The sequence below is a fragment of the Scophthalmus maximus genome, chromosome 16, assembly GCF_022379125.1.
Source record: "Scophthalmus maximus strain ysfricsl-2021 chromosome 16, ASM2237912v1, whole genome shotgun sequence".
Classification (NCBI taxonomy): domain Eukaryota; kingdom Metazoa; phylum Chordata; class Actinopteri; order Pleuronectiformes; family Scophthalmidae; genus Scophthalmus; species Scophthalmus maximus.
Genome location: NC_061530.1, coordinates 20,825,001 through 20,845,891, shown reverse-complemented (window position 1 = coordinate 20,845,891; position 20,891 = coordinate 20,825,001). Strand labels below are relative to the sequence as shown.

General features: G+C 45.3%; 1 protein-coding gene and 1 long non-coding RNA gene across 3 annotated transcripts in view; one reads left to right on the top strand and one right to left on the bottom strand.

The window, feature by feature from the left end:
• The window catches only part of grid1b (glutamate receptor, ionotropic, delta 1b), a 250,922-nt gene that overhangs the window by 12,049 nt on the left and 217,982 nt on the right, over positions 1-20,891 (bottom strand). For both annotated transcript variants that reach the window (XM_035612110.2, XM_047327825.1), the window contains exons 7-13: positions 19,918-20,079; positions 17,604-17,723; positions 4,634-4,735; positions 4,131-4,253; positions 3,945-4,019; positions 3,511-3,856; positions 675-813 (exon numbers count right to left, since the gene is read on the bottom strand). In XM_035612110.2, coding sequence (XP_035468003.2) covers positions 675-813; positions 3,511-3,856; positions 3,945-4,019; positions 4,131-4,253; positions 4,634-4,735; positions 17,604-17,723; positions 19,918-20,079 — 1,067 coding nt within the window. The remainder of the gene's footprint in view (positions 1-674; positions 814-3,510; positions 3,857-3,944; positions 4,020-4,130; positions 4,254-4,633; positions 4,736-17,603; positions 17,724-19,917; positions 20,080-20,891) is intronic.
• The window catches only part of LOC118287227, a 1,884-nt gene continuing 1,071 nt past the window's right edge, over positions 20,079-20,891 (top strand). Inside the window, exon 1 of the long non-coding RNA XR_004785613.2 lies at positions 20,079-20,135. This is a non-coding gene — a long non-coding RNA (uncharacterized LOC118287227). The remainder of the gene's footprint in view (positions 20,136-20,891) is intronic.

Below are 20,891 nucleotides of genomic sequence, written 5' to 3'. Positions count from 1 at the left end.
GTTCTCGTCCTCATAATAAGTGTTTTTCTCCCTTTATAAACGGAAAGGACAGTAAACTGTGTTTGTTCAGTTGACACTTGACGCCCGTGGAGACGAGTTAACATCGACGATTCAGCAAAACAAACAACTGGCAGAATTTACATTTTCAAATAAGAAGAGCAAAAGATTAAAGATATGTATTTCACTCTCAGCTGTCAATCACAATGTCTCAGGTCGTTTTTTAAATCATCAACGAACTAATTCAAAAAGTGATCAGAAACAAACAGATGACGTTAACACAACTAAGGGATGTCAGAGGGATGTGTGTGTGTGTGTGTGTGTGTGTGTGTGTGTGTGTGTCTGTGTGTGTGAGAGACACAGTGTGTGTGTGTGTGTGTGTGTGTGAGAGACACAGTGTGTGTGTGTGTGTGTGTGTGTGTCTGTGTGTGTGAGAGACACAGTGTGTGTGTGTGTGTGTGTGTGTGAGAGACACAGTGTGTGTGTGTGTGTGTGTGTGTGAGAGACACAGTGTGTGTGTGTGTGTGTGTGTGAGAGAGAGACAGTGTGTGTGTGTGTGTGTGTGTGTGTGTGTGTGTGTGTGTGAGAGACAGTGTGTCTGTGTGTGTGTGTGTGTGAGAGACACAGTGTGTGTGTGTGTGTGTGTGTGTGTGTGTGTGTGTGTGTGTGTGCCTTACCATATAGCGTGGTCCATGCGTGACACGGTGAGATACGCTGCCAGGTTCGCGGTGTACGATGAACACACGATGAGCGTGAAGAGCCACCAGCTGCCCATGACGATCCTCAGAGCCACCGAGCCCACCACACTGTCCCCGCCTACACACACACACGCACACACACACACACACACACACACACACAAACACACACACACACGTGTTAACCAACCCACACTGAGGGGATTTGACCTGTGGTGACCTCAGGGTCACAGGTCACCAGATTCCAGCAGCAGGTGAGACGACGGCCAGAGGCTGCACAGCTGCATCTGATGACAACCTGTTAGGACTAAAAGGTTTCCCTGGCAACCTGCCAGACCATAGTAGATGCAGCTGGCGGCCTCTGACAGGACACTGTGTGTGTGTGTGTGTGTGTGTGTGTGTGTGTGTGTTCCTGTACTTCTATCTTTGTGAGAACACGATCAGCGGCTGTATATAAAGATCACTGACTGTATATAAAGATGATCAGTGACTGTATATAAAGACGTTCACTGACTTTATATAAAGATGATCACTGACTGTATATAAAGATGATCACTGACTGTATATGAAGACGATCACTGACTGTATATAAAGACGATCAGTGACTGTATATGAAGACGATCAGTGACTGTATATAAAGACGATCAGTGACTGTATATAAAGACGATCACTGACTGTATATAAAGATGATCACTGACTGTATATAAAGACGATCAGTGACTGTATATAAAGACGATCACTGACTGTATATAAAGACGATCACTGACTGTATATAAAGATCACTGACTGTATATAAAGACGATCACTGACTGTATATAAAGACGATCACTGACTGTATATAAAGATGATCACTGACTGTATATAAAGACGATCACTGACTGTATATAAAGACGATCAGTGACTGTATATAAAGACGATCAGTGACTGTATATAAAGACGATCACTGACTGTATATAAAGACGATCAGCGATCAGGATGATTTGGAGCCGTCATGTCGTCCATCTTTATTCAGTCTCTGGTTCTTTGTCACTTCGTCCTCCTCATGATTCCGTCGTATTTTTGTATTTTGTTTCTTCTACCAGAGACTGTAAATCTGTCACTTTCATTAAACACCTACATCCTTTTGTCCTACGTCGGCATTTCACTTCCTGTAAATCAGTCTCACATCAACCTTCAGGGTCTTTTTATTCCACGTTACCAATGACACAAAAAAGAAAGTGAGGACATATGAAGATAAATGAAGGAGGAGAGGACGTCGTTTGGAAAGTGGGTAATATTTTGGGGAATGTGAGGAGAATTTTTAAGAAGCGGAGACACTTCTGGTCTTGTTATTCAGAGGCTGTTGGAGATTTAAGACTTGATTTTATTGCCTTTTAGGGAAGTCAGGTTTGAGGAGGAGGTCAGGGTCGTGGTTTGATATACACATGATGTCAGGGAAGGTCCCCACAAGTACAGAACATGGACACATCATCAAACACTCACAGAAAAGCCCACGTTCATTATTTCAGTGACATTTCCTGGAGCTCTGTGTGCTGTAATCTAAGCTCCCTCTAATTCAGTTAAGCACTTTAAAGTTTCACGGCTTGTTTCTGCTTCACTGTTAAATATTTCCTCCGCTACAAATCCTCCTGTGATTATTTTTTTTCCTCTCCTCTTCTGTTGCCGTGTAAATTCGTGTAACCGCTCTGAACTAAAACTCCCCAAATATCAAATTGAAATCCGCCTCCACAGGCCGATGATCTCCCCTGTGCTGTGAGCAGCCGTGAGAATATCTGAAAGAGTTTCGTTTTGTTCTTTTCTTCCCGTGGCTCTGAGCTGATGATGTTGGTGTCGACAGTGACTCCCAGTTGAACAGGAAACCGGCCTCGGCGTCCCAGCGGCGTGACGAGACTCCGCAGGACGAACCAGCTTAATCAGTTTGAGCAGAACCAACCAAAACCCTTCTGGGTTCCTCACAGAGTCATTCATCTGAAGACACCAACAGCAGACGCAGTAATAATCCAGACAGATGCAGATACTGAACATAGAACTAGTCCTCAAACACTCAGTGGAACTGGAGCCAATCCCAGCAGACATGGGGCGGGAGGCGGGGTTAACCCAGACTGACACACAGGCCATGTTTCTGTTCTCACTCTTAGGATGTTGAGTGTGGTTGTACAGTTGGTCCTTTGTCCTAAATGTACTGAGGCAGAGACAGAGGGAAAGTTAAATACATCAGTCTGACTGGGATGGGCAGGTTGTTGGGACACCATGCACTGACCACTTGTTGATCTGAGTAACGGACCAGAACCCAGAATCTCCTAGATATATATATATATATATATATATATATATCTATATATATCTATATATATATATATATATATATATATATATATATATATATATATATATATATATATATATATATAGATATATATATAGATATCTATATATCTATATATATATATAGATATATATATATATATAGATATATTCAACGCATCGAATCAGAAATCCTTCACAAACGATCCTGAAATGTGAAAACACAAGGATGAGAGGAGCCATGTTCGGGTGAAACTGGAATATGACGTTGATGTTGTTGAAGTTTAGGGAGATGATGCCGCTCGTCGGCCACAATCGTGGTCGCGACACTTTGCTGACGACTGGACGTCGTCTCTTGTCTCCCGACTGTGTGAAGCTCGTCTCTGCCGAGGAGCTTCAATAAAAGCAGCCGGTGAACTACGACTCGGCGTTCACACGAGGACGAGGACTGACCTTTCAACCCGACAGGACAAACCCTTGTATCTGTCCTACTGAGCGAGCTTCCTCTCACCTTGCTGCACGAACGCTCCGTAGACGATCCAGATGGCGCTGTGCAGCGTGCCCGACCCCACGCCGTTGGCCGGTTGGCCCGGTGGTTGATTCTGGCCACTTGCGGAGGAGCGCAGCGCCTGCAGCCTGTTGAGCAGGAAGATGAGCACGCCCACCACGGGGATCGCCGCGGCGATGCACGCCCAGACGGCGAGGTCGAAGGGCGCGAACAGGGAGAAGATGTTGATCTTCTCCTCGGGCTTCCGCAGCAGGATGCCGACGCTGTAGTCCAGGTAACGTTTGCTGAAGTCCACGATGTTCTCCCTCTCCGGCGTGATGGTGATGGCCGACACCGCCAGGTCGGCTTTCTGGGGGGAAGCAGAGGAGCAGAGTCAGTGTCAGATTTTCAGAATCAACCGCCAGTCAGTCTGGACCTGGTCAGTCTGATGGTTGTACCTTGCTGATGAGGTCACCGATCATGCCGTTCCACGAGCCGTTGGGAAGCTGGGATCCATATTTACTGTCGCCCACCTGGAGGAAAGATCAATGAAGTTCAGTCAATAGAACCGGAGACGCTTCCGTCTCGAGAAAACTGGTTTATCTTGATCTGGTTTAATCATATCATGGACATATCAGTCCCACCTGGTAGATCTCATATTTGAAGCCCAGGATCTTGGCGAGGGCGTCCAGGACGTCGATGGAGAAGCCTTTGTATCTCTTGGGCTGCCCCAGGATGTTTTCTGCCACCATGACGAACGGGTCCTCCTGCAGGGGATGATTTCAAATATCACGTCACGTCGTTGTCGTTTATCCTGTTTGACATTTGTCTGAAATGTCATGATTAGCGTGTACTTTTGAGTAAAATGTGTTTTTGAAGAAAATCCCTCAAAGTGCTCATGAGATATCGTGTCCACGAGAACGGGACGTAGACACGAGGGGTTGGAAGGTTACTGATACTGACGAACGTTGGTGTTCAGGTCATTGACAGTTTGGAACATCAATCAGGTTATCGACGCATTGGAACACTATTATTCAGGTTATTAATACTTTGGAATGCTAATATCCATTGTGTTGCTACATTGGTGCATTAATATCCAGGTGTATTGATGTGGTTAGAGATGGAACTATGGCGTCTTGTCACCCACCAGTAGTGTGACCACCTTGACCGTCACGCCCTGCATCCCGTTCTCTATCCGACTCTCCTTCAGGCTGCCGTTCAGGCCGTGAACCGAGTCCCACGTCGCGAGCTGCGGGGGAAAGAGAAAAGAAACAGAGACAGAATGTTGAACGTGTTCAGTTACAGAAACACGACGGGCGCGTGTTTGCGTGTCAAAGGGTCGTCGGAGCGAACACAGGAGCCGTCAATTAGGAAAATGCTTCACATCTCAGCGGCTGCAATTTCACCACCTATTCACCGTCTCTCTGGATGTTTCATGCGTCTGCTGCTGCAAATTAGTCGAGGACAAAGACACGGGCCGGGGCGACATTCAGAGAAATCCACGCCGCATGCCAGAAACACACTCCAGTGTTCTTTTAGCCACACACAAAATGAACCTGACCTAATTAGGTGGAGAAAAAAATGAATAATGGACCGTCGTCTCCTGTGAAAGCCTCGACACAACCGCACTCATGTTGGTTTGTCTCCAGCAGAGAGCGAGGGACGTTGTGTGATGTTCTTCTTCTCTTTTCACGTGTGAACAGACGATAATGGTGCTTTTTGTTAAAGAGTAATAAATCCATTTACATACGATGGCCTGAATCTGCCACGAGGAGAGAAAACGAAACAACGGATTGAGAAGTAGGAGTGAAAACGTGGATGTGATCCGACGCAAAGTGAAGAAAGAAGTTAAAACATCGTCTCCCGAACGTTACAGTAATGACAAAAACAGAGGTGAAAAAGGCTGAAGATAATAAACGTAAATGTGCTCAGGGTTACGGCGAAGTATGAGTCACAAAGACAAAGTGTTGCCTTAAAAGATTTCAATCTTTTTACTTCAAAGTCAAAACAGTTTTACTTATTCAATTATAATATTAACATGAATGAATGTAACATTTGATTTGATTTTATATATATACGTACTTTTATTTTCCTTTCTTTTTCTATTTCTGTGTATATATGTTGCCCGCTATGCAAATGAACGTGTCAAACAGCTGGTGGAGGAGGAAGTGAGGACAGAAGAACAAACGCCGTGCGCCGGTCACACAGTGGCTCCGTCCCTCCTGACGAACGCCGTCGTGTTTTATTGCACACGAAGCGTCTCGGAGGGGAACAGCCTCATTGGCTGCCTCGGATTTGCATAATTACACAAATCGGTTTAGGGGCAGTTTCATGCATCAATGTAAAAAAAAAAAAAATATGAAGAAAGAAAAAATCAATACAATAAAAAACAGGTCACTTTCACATTAGAGGCGGTTCATAAAACAGTGTTATTAACCAGGCGCTCGTTCATTGGAGATGACAGCTAATGCGAACACGCTGCGTAATCTCTGACAGGACGTCTTCATTAGCGTTGTGAAGCTAATCACTGCGTGTTTGTTGCAGTACAGTTTGCTGAGCCCAGCTCAGGCATCCAGGGTCCCAGTCATACATCTCCAACACAGACGGGGTCGCCGGCAACAAATTGCTCCACTAATGCTCCTCTGATGATGATGCTGCCGTTAGATATGACACGCTGAAGTGTGTGACTGAGCTCCAGAGGCACGAGGCTCCTCTGGTAATTGGACTGGATCTCGATCTTCGTTTACAGTAATTAAAAAAAAATCTCTTTATATGACTCAATGACATCGATAACTGTCGCTGCAACTTTTTACTTTACTTAAGAAAAAAAACTTGTTTTATTCATATTTTAGCCTGTTTTACAATCAGATATATAAAGACTGCTGAACCGTCACCACTAGATGTCTCTAGATCCTGCACACTGAACCGTCACCACTAGATGTCTCTAGATCCTGCACACTGAACATTCACCACTAGATGTCACTAGATCCTGCACACTGAACCGTCACCACTAGATGTCACTAGATCCTGCACACTGAACCGTCACCACTAGATGTCACTAGATCCTGCACACTGAACCGTCACCACTAGATGTCTCTAGATCCTGCACACTGAACCGTCACCACTAGATGTCACTAGATCCTGCACACTGAACCGTCACCACTAGATGTCACTAGATCCTGCACACTGAACCGTCACCACTAGATGTCTCTAGATCCTGCACACTGAACCGTCACCACTAGATGTCACTAGATCCTGCACACTGAACCGTCACCACTAGATGTCACTAGATCCTGCACACTGAACCGTCACCACTAGATATCTCTAGATCCTGCACACTGAACCGTCACCACTAGATGTCACTAGATCCTGCACACTGAACCGTCACCACTAGATGTCTCTAGATCCTGCACACTGAACCGTCACCACTAGATGTCACTAGATCCTGCACACTGAACCGTCACCACTAGATGTCACTAGATCCTGCACACTGAACCGTCACCACTAGATGTCACTAGATCCTGCACACTGAACCGTCACCACTAGATGTCTCTAGATCCTGCACACTGAACCGTCACCACTAGATGTCACTAGATCCTGCACACTGAACCGTCACCACTAGATGTCACTAGATCCTGCACACTGAACCGTCACCACTAGATGTCACTAGATCCTGCACACTGAACCGTCACCACTAGATATCTCTAGATCCTGCACACTGAACCGTCACCACTAGATGTCACTAGATCCTGCACACTGAACCGTCACCACTAGATGTCTCTAGATCCTGCACACTGAACCGTCACCACTAGATGTCACTAGATCCTGCACACTGAACCGTCACCATGAGCCCTGTAACATGTACAGGTGGTCGAGTTATGCGTCACGGAACGTACGTTAAAAGGAAATAGTCCGGGAAATGTGTGTCCTGACTGGGACAATGTGTTGGTCGCCCTTTGTCCTAAATGTCTACCATGAGACATGGAGGGGGCGGGGCTTATAGCCTATACTGCAGCCAGACACCAGGGGGCGATCATGATGATTTGGCTTTAGAAGGAGCTGTCATGTTGTCTTTCATGCAGTCTGTGCTTCATAATGTAAGGAACCAGGGAGAAAGAATTGAAAGTGTTTATGACGCGTACAGCTGACGCCTCCGTCCTTCAAACCTCCGACCAAACAAACACTTACATCATGAGCTGCATCGAGAAAAGGAAGAGGCGTAGAGTCGGGACTGACAGCGCGGCCGCGAGAGAAAGGAAAGAAAGGGGGAGGACGAGCTCAATGCTCCGAGCTATTCTCAGCTCCGCTGTCCTTCAGACGATCTCCATCCCTCTTCCTTCTTCTCGGCTCATGTGCGAGAGAGATAGTGGGTGTTCTTCATCAACACACGATGAATGAACTCCTTCCTCGTCTGCGTCTGAACTGCTGAACCCAGGGAAGATCTCACCGACAGAGGCTGAAGCGGTGGTTCTTCTTCTTCTCGTCCTGAGTGACGGTCAAACAGACGCGTCAGAGACCCGGACTTTAACTGAGAAGTCTCGTCCGTCCTGGTCACACTCAGATTAAACCACTGTTCGTGATATTAGAGTCTGACTCCTGCTCCGTGGCCTCCTCCAACTGAACGTCTTCCCTGTGTGGGGAAGGGTTTCTTCTCTGAGAGCTCTGGTTTGAGTCAAACACCAATGACTCAAGTGAACACTGATTGTTTTTTGTCGACTTCAGTTCCAAAAGGATTCTTGTGAACTTCCTGCTTCTTGATTCTTCTTCTTCTTCGTCCTGTTTGTTTTTATTTTGAAATTATTCTTCCTGTTTGTGTGTTGTGATTTCACTTCCTGCCTGTGTCTTGTTTGCTAACTACTCTTTATTGTGTTTTTTACAGTTTATACCAGAGACTGAAACTAAAGATGGCCGACACGTCAGCGAAGCCAAATCACCACCATCGCCCCCTGGTGGCTGCAGTATAGTATCAGACTCTGGCTCCAAATGACGTCAGAAACCCAAGATGCCGGCGCCTGAATCTGAGACATTTCATTCAAATGAGACTTCATTCATCGTCTATGATTTATACCTGTCTGTGCTCTTTGTGCTTCACCTCCTAAACTCTGTTTGATTGTTCTCTTCTTCCTGTTGTTCGACTCTCGTCCCTTGTTCACGTAAAACCACGAATACTGAATTGAGTCTGTGTCAGTCGTATGCTTCCGGTTCATCTTCACCTCTCGTTTCTTGTGTCTGAGATAAAAAGCTCAACGTGAGCGACAGAACAGTAAAGTGCTGACATTGGCGGCGGCGAAAAAACTGAAACTTCTCCGAGAAGAAATAATAAAGACGATCTGTTCTGCACCGACGAGGCCGACAACGCAGTGCCTCTTATTCCTGACAATTATTCGATTATTAATAGTAGAAATACATTTTCCAAAATGCCAGACAGTCCCCGGCGAGTTGCCCGTCTTTCTAACTGCAGCTCATTTCACTGACTTATGGCAATGGAGTCGCTCGGCGCTGTGAGAGGAGTCGGTAATGAGAGGACGACGAGAGGCGAGTGTGAGAGATGTGTCAGAGACTGCGTGAGGGACGAGTGGTGTTTCTTTACAGAATCAGCATGTTACCACACGTCTGTGTCCATCTGATGCATCAGTGTTTCTATTCAAACCAGCTGTAGAAAGAGATTTCATCACATAAAGATCCATGTGGATTGAGATTATTTCTACAGCACCGACAGACGTTCAGCACAGAAGAGATGAGACGCTGATGCTCGGATGAAAATCCTCCTTCGTGTGTGTTTCTGTGGACAAACGTCACGAGGGCGTTTGGATGGAACGGTCGTCGGACTGTAACAACAACGTCTCCGTCAAGTAGAGATGACGTTTGTGTGAGAGCAGTTCCCAGAGAGGACGTGAAGATTCACCACCGAGGAGCAGCGCTGAATATTTTATCGTACGTAATACATCCTTTTAGTTACCTTTGTTTTAGCATTCATAACCCAAAGACAAACATTCTTACACTGTGTACACCATTAGCCTTGTCTTTGGGGAATGGAGAGGATATAGGCCAATACAACTGTATATCGTCTGTACATCGTACGTCCTCAGGCTGGAAAGGAGCAGGACAACTAATGCTTCTAATCATCTGCTCTTGGAAATGATCTGCATAAAACATGCAACTGCTCAGAGACAAGTGTTGTCCGGAGAAGAGTGGAGAGGATCATCGCTCAACACTGTTTGGATGCCAAAGGGTTTTTAAAATAACAGAGACTCTCTGACAAAGTTCAGCTTAACTCAAATCTTTGTAAATCCAGAAATCCTCCTGTGGAGACAAGTCGGCGCTGATCTGTGGTTTGACCTCCAGCTCCTCTGCTCCCCGCGGAGGTCAAACACGCCAGGTAAATCTCTACCTCGCTCGAGCAGCGCCGCTCGCTCATGCATTATTCCTGTTGCTCCCTCGCTTCTTCTCCCTTTCCTCAAAATGTCAGCCCCCCCCCCCCCCCCCCCCACCCCCGTCATCCCAAAAGGCGACGGCCGGCTCATCTCTGTAACTCACTCTGCCGCCGACAGCAGAGTGAAATGCCACCACTTGCCAGCGGCTTCACCTCCTGGTTAACTGTCATGATTGACAACGAACGTGGTCCTCATCACCCACCTGTCAATCAAACAGTGTGGGCGGTGACTGAGACGCACTTTCCCTCCCGTCGCTGAAGTTTGTAGCTCACGTACAGAAGGATCGACACGAAGCTCGCGAAGAGATCGGTCACGTGCGGAACATTGAAGATGATTAGTTCTGACAATGTTTTATCTTATATTTATTTCCCAGACGAACCCAAACCTAAACCAACTTCACTCAAACCTTAACACATGACAGATCGACCCGAGGACGATCCACCCATTGGATCCTTGGAGGACGTATTTGTTGTTGGCGTGTGATGGGACGGCCTACTTACGCCGCGGTAACAGTCAATCGATCTGAAAATTTCTTCTTTTTCTTTTACAGTCACTGGCCTTTGTTTTAAGATTTGAATGATTTATGTCACTTTCGTCCCAATAGTGTGACTTTGTGAACGGATTGAGGAAAACCTGTACCACACACAGATTGGGATGAGTTGTTGGTCTCTCTGCATATCGCAGTCATACGGCCTTGGTCCTAACCATGAACATAACCATAACTTAACTAAACACCCAATCACAACCCCGGGTTTAAACCTCCATCAGCTCATTGACGTTGTGAGGAGCAGCCACAAGGTCCTCACAGTGATTTCATGATAAAATTGGCAAACACAGTCAGAGGAAGACACACACACACACACACACACACACACACACACACACACAGTTAACGACACTGCAGGTACACGTGTTGTTTCAATAAGCAAAGTCCCCACGAAGTGATTCTGCTGAGGTAAACACATATCTGCTCCAAGGACACGCACACAGTAAGGTCATGTGCAGCCACCCACACACACTCGACCTCACACACACACACACACACATACACACACGGGACCAGGAAGTGAACTTCCACAAGATCTTCTTTGATGCATTTTACTGTTATAAAACCTCTTTGATGTTTCTAATCTACACAAAGCTTCACTCTCTGGGGCCTTTTCAAAGACAACACACCAAGATGAATGTGAATGAGTGTGTGTGTGTGTGTGTGTGTGTGTGTGTCAGTGTGTTTCCCAGCTTTTGATTTCCACCTTTTTTGTTCATCGACTGTAAAGACGATCCGTGGGTGTTAGATAATTAGCGCTGCTCCAGGGACGCAACAGAGCCGCTCTTCATATTCAGGCTTCACTGGATCACACACACACACACACACACACACACACATGTTTTCCCATTATTTTAATTCAGTTTGGGATTTGAACTCTCACGCACGGCTTCGCCACAGAATACAGATCATCTCTGAGGTGACGAGTTCACGTCGGTGCTGCACATCGACATAAATGAAATACAGCAAATATCATCAATGTTTAAGTTGTTTTGTCCAAAGCTCAAAGAGTTCCACTAAACTCTCTGATGATTTTCATCGTTCCAGATGATGAATCCAACAAAAACACAACCAGAACCTCCAGGACAAACTTTCTGTTTATTCATTATTTAAATTTCCGCATCACTTAATGGTCAATTTGTTTTTGCAACGTAGGTTTGATGACCAATGAAAAGATATTAACTGGATCTTACAATATAAGCATCCCTGTATGGGACGTCCAGCGGCTCAGTGGTCGTTCGCCTACTACATTAAAAATAACGGTTTCATCTTTGTGCCTTTAGGGAAGAGAATATAATATCTATCTTGCTCTATGTATTATTCACAGAAATTAGCGAGCTTCTAGTTTTCAAAGACACAAATTGTCGTAATGAGTCCAAATTACCTCGGGGATCTGAAATGAATATATCGTCTCCGGATCGTTTTTTGTTCTCCAACATTTCTAATGGATTAATTTCAGACGGGCCAGTAACAATGCAGCGTCCATTATGGACAATTGGGCGGATAATTTCTCTCCTCTGCAAAAATAATTGCAAACCTCTTTATGTGCTCTGAGCGAGAGGGGACGGAGACAAAGACGAGACGATGAGAGGCTGATAAAGGATGTAAACATGTCGTCCGTCACCCGGAGGGTCAGTCAGCTTCAGTACAATAGGAGGAGAATATACAGTATATATGAAAACCATTTACAAAGAGAAACTGTATAATCTACTGTATATTAACTGGGTCGTAATCACGTTAAACAAATTACACAATGTTCACATTCAGCCCATAGAAACTGCACAGTTTACAACATGTGATTGTTACATGTGGGTTTTATGAAGGTCAAAACATTAGTTATGTTTCTCTGATCCATGTTACCAGATGCGTCTCACTGGGGAGGTTGAGTTTCATCCCGGTCCGTTTGTTTTTGGTTTGTTTGTGTGTCAGCAGGAAGAAAGACTGGAAGGATTTCCACGAAACTTGGTGGAAAATGGGACATGGAAGATAATCCATTAAATTTAAATTCACTTCCATGACTCATTCCCTGGGAAATCAGTGAAAATGTAAAAAAACAATAACAACCCGCTTGCAGAAAGAAAACAACCACCGACCAACCAACTAATCAATCAACCAACCAACCAACCAACCAACCAACCAACCAACCAACTTATCAACCAACCAACCACCAACCAACCAACTTATCAACCAACCAACCACCAACCAACCAACCAACCAACCAACCACCAACCAACCAACCAACTTATCAACCAACCAACCAACCACCAACCAACTTATCAACCAACCAACCAACCAACTTATCAACCAACTAACCAACCATCGACCGACCAACCCACCAATCAACCAACCAACCAACCACCAACCAACCAACTTATCAACCAATCAACCAACCACCAACCAACCAACCAACTTATCAACCAACCAACCAACCAACTTATCAACCAACCAACCAACCAACCAACCAACCAACCAACTTATCAACCAACCAACCAACCAACTTATCAACCAACCAACCAACCAACTTACCAACCAACTAACCAACCATCGACCGACGAACCAACCAATCAACCAACTTATCAACCAATCAACCAACAACCAACCAACTTATCAACCAACCAACCACGAACCAACCAACCAACCAACTAATCAACCAACCAACGACCAACCAACCAACCAACCACCAACAAACCAACCAACTAATCAACCAACCAACCACCAACCAACCAACTTGTCAACCAACCAACCAACTTATCAACTAACTTATCAACCGACCGCCCAACGAACGTACAGGTTGAACACAGAACCTCCGTGTGAAGGTCCTGAACGAGCATGATTGTATTAACACCAACAACTCAAAACCACTGTTTCACGTGTGAGTGATCATCAGTTAATCTGGCTCGTTCAGTTCTCGCTGCCGGAGCCTCCAGAGTCCTCAGCCCCAGTTCGAGGCCTCATCAGAAATCGGAGAGGTCACATGTCGGCCATTCGCCGACACTCCTTCTGAGCGTCGTGGGCGAGAGCGTAATGTCCTCTGACTTGTTCTGTCGCTGCCGCCAATCGAAGAGGAGGGAAACAAGTTATTTTCTTCTCTTTCGTGAGAGGGAGTTTACCGACAACAAATTGCCGGGAAGCCGCATGAAAAAAAGTCAACGAGATGAGAAAAGTGCGGAGCGATAGATGGGATAACCCACAGGGGAGGCGCGGAGGACCGGGCGCTCGCTGCGACGCCAGACTCCGAGGAAAGAGGGAAATAAGACTTCAGTCTCTATCAGCTCTGATCCGGAGGCGGGAGGTAGAGAGGAGCTTCATCTGTGAGGAGCGAGGACACAGAGCACCAACACTGTCCAGGGCAAATGGATGGAGTGTGTTCGACTGACGAGGACGACGTCTGTCAGACGCTCCACGTGTACGATCCAATCACAGCATCTCTCTCGTCACCAAACAGCTTCAGACTAAAGAAATAAACCAGCGTCAGGTGAAGCGGAGACTCAGGCGACTGAATCGACCTCTGACTCTGGTTCCATGAAGGATAACTCATCGTGTTCCTGTGGAGCTGTAAACTGAAACTGGCGCAACTGGCGCTGTTGCTAATTCGTGTTGTTGAATATGACGTCACGTCTCCACGTTGCACAAACGCGACGCTAAAACATCTCAGATTCAGGAGCCGCCATCTTGTGCCGGTGACGTCGTGTGGAGTCACAGTCTGTGCAGGAGTGATCGTGGAGTGGAGCCGTGGTATCGAGGCTCCGCCCACACGCTCTCAACCAATCATGAGTCAGTGTCAGCTGTCAATCATGACGTCTCAGCCCCGTTTTTATATCATCAAATAACTAATAAATAGCCAGACACCAGGGGGCGGGGCTTATGACCTATACTGCAGCCGTCCACCAGGGGGCGATCATGATGCTATGACGTCACTTCATAGGAGCTGACATGTCGTCCATCTTTATTTACAGTCAATGGTGGTCGAGGCCAAATACAACTATTATTTTCATGGTTTTATTGTAAATTAACAACTATTGAATTATTCTTTAGAACAATAATGGCTACAATTCTAAAATGATTGCAGTTGTTGTTGAGAATCTGACTGGCCTCTCAGGGCTTCCGTACCTCTGCCTAGAAACAGACGACGCCTCGTGACTCTAGTTTGAGGAAAAGAAAAATTCTGCTTCACGGAAACAATAAGCTGCTTATTGTTTGTGTTTTTTACGGCTGATTTGTTCTCAGTGCATTTGGTAACGTGTTCATCTTCTGCAGATCAGTGTGTGTGTGTGTGTGTGTGGATGCTCTCATGCATAAATGAATGTGGTGATATAATGTAGAGCCATGTTGATGAACGCTGTGAGCGCTGCAGTACACAGGAGACCACCCATGCATCGTATGTTAATAATCATAATATGTCTCATTTATGAGCATGAGAGAGCTCTAATAACTGGGAGGTGTGTGTGTGTGTGTGTGTGTGTGTGTGTGTGAGAGAGAGAGCTATGGGCCTATGTTCTCCTAATGGCCATTATGTAACACAGGGGAACTCATAACTCAGACTGAGAAGCCAGGTGATTAAATCTTCATTACTGTGTGTGTGTGTGTGTGTGTGTGTGTGTGTGTGTGTGTGTGGTAAATTGCTGCGGCCGCTTGTAAACTTATTGAAGAAATCATTTTCACAGGTTGGTGGCTGATGTTCAAACTTTAAAAGAAAAATGTCTTAAAACACCAAACTTCATCTTTTACAGAGAATCTGTCGTTTGGAACTTTCCTCCATCTGGAAACTGATGATTCATTTTCTCTGACTCCAGCTTGAGGAACATAAATATCAGTGTATGTATTTACTTACATTAGATATTAGATTAACATCAGTGATCTGCTCTCGTCTCATCTCTCTTCTGTTTCCTGTTGTCTCTACTTCTGTCTCTACTTCTGTCTCTACTTCTGTCTCTACTTCTGTCTTTACTTCTGTCTCTACTTCTGTCTCTACTTCTGTCTTTACTTCTGTCTCTACTTCTGTCTCTACTTCTGTCTCTACTTCTGTCTCTACTTCTGTCTTTACTTCTGTCTCTACTTCTGTCTTTACTTCTGTCTCTACTTCTGTCTCTACTTCTGTCTCTACTTCTGTCTCTACTTCTGTCTCTTCTGTTCGTTCACTGCACCTCTACTTGTTCCTGCCTTTCCTCTTCATCCCTTCCTTCCCTTTATCTTCCTCTTCATCCCTTCCTTTCCTCTATCTTCCTCTTCATCCCTTCCTTTCCTCTATCTTCCTCTTCATCCCTTCCTTTCCTCTATCTTCCTCTTCATCCCTTCCTTTCCTCTATCTTCCTCTTCATCCCTTCCTTTTGTTTCCGTCTCTTTCAATGAGAGGAGACGACTCCGTGACGTACATGATTTAAATCGCTCTTCATCTCACTCACTCTGCAGAGTCTTTAAAACATGATGGTTCAACACCTTGTGAGACTCTTATGAAACTTCACAAACTCTTTTGTCAAGATGATTATTTCTTCAGAGTATCGATTCATCTGCTCTAACTTCACACTCACACACTAGATCTTCACAGGCGGACGACGTGAGACTCTACTGAGTGTTAATTAAAAGCTCTTCGTCGTGTTGAACATCGTGTCACGACGGAGCGCCGTTCATCAAGGTTAACGCAACGCGTTAAACAACTTTTCCAATGATTGGGAAAATTAATGAGGCGAGAACAGTTGGAGTTCGCTGTTGCATAAGTGATGACGGTGTTCGGACGACTACAGCTCCCGATGGAGCGGCCAGAGCCCGTCCACTTCCTGTTAACGTTGAACATTTCATTTTCATTTTCACAAATATAATATTGATTATAAATGTGCCTTCATTTTTCTTATCCATATCACGTTAGCTTTCTGCTAGGTGAGGGACCTACGACGGATTGCGACAGGACAACTTCCTGGTTGGCGCTCGGAGTCGGAGGAAAGTGAACGAAGTGGTCGGTCATCTGGAGGAGGAGCAGGAGGAGGTGACGTGGATAACTATATGTCACATCGCCGTCGGTGAAACCACGATGGCGACTGCGTTAAAATGTCTTGTGGTGCGAGACGGCACTTGTACTTATAACAAGGTTTTTCCACAACGAGCGAAAAGAGGCAGAATCGAATCCAACTCAGAATTTACTGAAACAACATGAACGTCACGCGTCGGGGCTGCGTCGGACCATCTCCTGCTCATGTGTCGAACGGTAAACTCTGCGTGAGCCGGCTCCACTTCCTGCCGAATAATGAGAGATGGTGCGTCACACAACATGTTCCCCTCCCAATACTTCTTCAAGTGTGATTGAAACCTGCAGCGGCTGAACAAACAGTAACACACACACACACACACTAATATCAATATGATTATGGAGAGTTATTACACAGTGATTATAAAGGAACAACATTAGCATCGGGCCTGAGGCGTCGTGCAGCTGGAAACATCACAGAGGGATTTAATGAGCGGTGGAGGTTGTAATGTAAATCTGCTCATATTGATTAGGCTCCGAATACATCTCGTTTCAACACGCACCTTCATTAACATTGTAAATGCTGTATTCACAACTATTATCAGACACAAAGACTTTATCGATGTCTAATGTTCTCCTGAGGACAGACTCACAGACATGAAACGTCACATCTCACAGTCAACAAGGCCTTCGCCAGGATTTGAGGAAAACAAGAGTTGCCATCACCTCTGGCAGGAAGTGGTGCGCTGCCTCGACTCGGCCGCCATGACGACCGCTGACATTCAGCTGCCTCCACCACCACAACAGCCTGCGGTGCCGCGACAGGTCAACACACACACACACACACACACACACACACACACACACACACCGAGGGCAGTGTGTGTGTGTGTGTGTGTGTGTGTGTGTGTAAGGCAGCTTCCACAAACACATCAGCATTTCACACAGTACACAGTGAAATTCCTTCCACACCAATGTGACCGAGAGTGTGTGTGTGTGTGTGTGATCATGTTCACGTGTGTTTTATTGTTTTCTCTACGTTAATGTCTGAATCTCATGCCGCGTCATCCAGCGGGAGTTCGGCCGCAGGTTCACTCGTAGTAGAACCAACCGGTTCCAGGTTCCGCCTCATGTGACTCCTCGTTCGCTCATGCCAAGTGAACCTCGGGGAACTCACCCTCTTGATGTCCTTGCCGAAGGTCTCGCTGAAGCTGGAGCCGAGGATCTCGAACTGGACGTGGGAGTTGGAGCCGCCGTCCTTAAAATCCACGGTGCCGGTCAGACCTGTGATGTTGCCCTGGAGGAAACACAGAAACAGGCAGAAGGATGTAAAACATCACGGAGGAAACTCTGCCAATGTGGCAAGTCAGGTTCAGTGGATTTTTATCCTCCTCAGAAACCAGACGACTGACACCAGACGAGTTTCCACTTAGTTCATTTAATCATTATTATCTGACTCATTTACTTTATATTAAATGTTATTTTAAAAGAAGCCCAACCAACTGATCCTGATATGTGAGACTACAATAATTCCCTCAAGCTGGAAACTACTCATATTTAATATTATAGCATTTATTAAACACATGACATATTATATTTAATAACATCCAGGAGATGAGGTCATACAAACGTATACACGCCAGCAAAAAGCGAAGAGCAAACTTTATCTTCTACTTTATTAAGATGTGTTTTGATCATGTCACCATTGTAAAAGAAGACCTGCCAATATTGTTAAGTTTAATGTTCACACACATAAAATATAATGAGGTGACAGAATGAGGGACAGTGAGAGAGTCGGATGAAGGGCATTGAGGAGACAGAGGATGGAGACAATCATGATGGTGGAGGAATGACAAGAGAGAGAGTGAACATGAAGTTTCTGTCCTGACTCTCAGAAGGTCGACTGGGTTGAAAGGTCGTGGCCCTTTGTCCTAAATGCACCGAGACGGAGACGGAGCGTTTCTATGGAGACAGACCTCCTGTCTGTGATGTGACGACCACGTTGGTCAGTTGACGTCGGGAGAATCTCAGCGCTAACCGCCTTTCACGACATCGCGTCATGTGAATATCTCAATTGGATGACGCCGCGTCATTCACGCTGCTCGTGGGCGTGACACCACATTAGCGTCTAGTCGCGTCTTTGCGTTGACTCGCAGGACGACGCAGTAACTACACTGACACCTGTGTCCCATGATGCTCTGTGAGCTGCTGCGCGATGTTGAGGTTCACGAGGTGCACTTCCACATCACCATGGAAACCATCAGATCTGACGTAGATATCTTATTTATCAGTCGATCAGCCTCACTCCTTCACGACCGGTGATCTCTGCTCTCTGGCCCCGCTGGCTTCTGCACGACACTACAGGAGATATAACAACATCTCATTGCAGAAAGAGTCACTTCATGACGTTCACGTTGATGTGAAGTAAGACTGAAGACAAGCATCTCCGCAGGCCAGCAGACGAAATGTTCCTCTGTCACCTGTGAAGGTCGCGGTCTCTGTCACCTGGAGGAGGGTCGTGTGTCATGACGCTCGTGCTGCTTCGTGAGCTGCTCGCCACAAACTCAGTGACGCGTCAGTTCCTCAGTCCGTCGTTCAACAACAGAGAGCATCTGGAGATCTGTTCAGACTGTGCGACGCTCTCTGAACTCTGCCTCTGATCTGTTCTTCAAACAAGGTCACGACGGGTGCAATTGAACTAAATCATGAGATGACATAGAACAGTTGTATTTTCAGTCATAATTTCATAACCTGAAAGCACATGAATGTACCTCAGCGTTCATGTCTCGTGTGCATATTAAGAACAGAGCGACAGACGGTTGTAACCATGACACGTGTCATGAGACGAGACGAGAAACAAACTGATGTTTTTCATTTGGAGAGGAAGAAGGAGCTCTGAGGGACTCGTCAGTGCATCTGAAACCATCTCTCACCAATTAAGACCGAGGACGAGACTTCAGATGATACGACGACGCGTCAGAGATTAACGCCAAACGACTTTTCTTGTCTTATGTTTCACCGGCTGCGTTCCATGTTTGATTTATCCTTTTGGTAACAAAGGCTTTGTTAATGTCTGAAACCAATCACACTTTAATGTTCTCCCCCATATGCGCTGCTCAATGTTCAAGGGTTTGTAGTGATTCTATCTTTGATGTAAAGAAACATATCTACCATTTGAAGATGTATTGAATCAGACGGAGTGTGAGGTGCCACAGAGGAGATCAAGGTCCTTCGGTGAATTAACAGGAATCACAGTCAAGCTGTTAATCACGTCAGCAGCCTTGAAAATATGTATCGTTGGATACATACGCCCGTCGAGTTGAAGCGTGTACACTCGGATGAACTCTTCTATATTCAGCTTCATTGAAAAATACATCATGGCTGTGATCCCAAAAAAATCTGTTATATATTGAAAACAGACTTATGGATTCTGCCAAACAACCGAAGCGTGTGCGCTCTTGTTGGTGACGTGTGTTGGTTTGCGTCGGTACCTTCTGGATGGTCTCCAGCATGGACCAGCCTCCGTTCCAGGGCTTGGTGGACTTCCTGATGCAGTTGAGACTGGCCATGCTGTGCCACTTCCTGTCCTCCAGCTTCCTGTAGAAGGCGTTGGCCAGCATCAGCACGCTGTCGTACAGGTAGAGGTTGGACACCTGCAGAGAGAGAGGGGGTCAATACACAAAAGATTCACCCACTCCTGACAGAAAGGGTAGGCTGTATGTAGATACTGTATATAAAGACGATCAGTGACTGTATATAAAGACGATCAGTGACTGTATATGAAGACGATCAGTGACTGTATATAAAGACGATCACTGACTGTATATAAAGACGATCACTGACTGTATATAAAGACGATCAGTGACTGTATATAAAGACGATCACCGACTGTATATAAAGACGATCACTGACTGTATATAAAGACGATCACTGACTGTATATAAAGACGATCACTGACTGTATATAAAGACAATCACTGACTGTATATAAAGATGATCAGTGACTGTATATAAAGATTTCACTGACTGTATATAAAGACGATCACTGACTGTATATAAAGACGATCACTGACTGTATATAAAGACAATCACTGACTGTATATAAAGATGATCAGTGACTGTATATAAAGATTTCACTGACTGTATATAAAGACGATCACTGACTGTATATAAAGACGATCACTGACTGTATATAAAGACGATCAGTGACTGTATATAAAGACGATCACTGACTGTATATAAAGACGATCACTGACTGTATATAAAGACGATCACTGACTGTATATAAAGACGATCACTGACTGTATATAAAGACGATCACTGACTGTATATAAAGACAATCACTGACTGTATATAAAGATGATCAGTGACTGTATATAAAGATTTCACTGACTGTATATGAAGACGATCACTGACTGTATATAAAGACGATCAGAGACTGTATATATAGACGATCAGTGAATTAT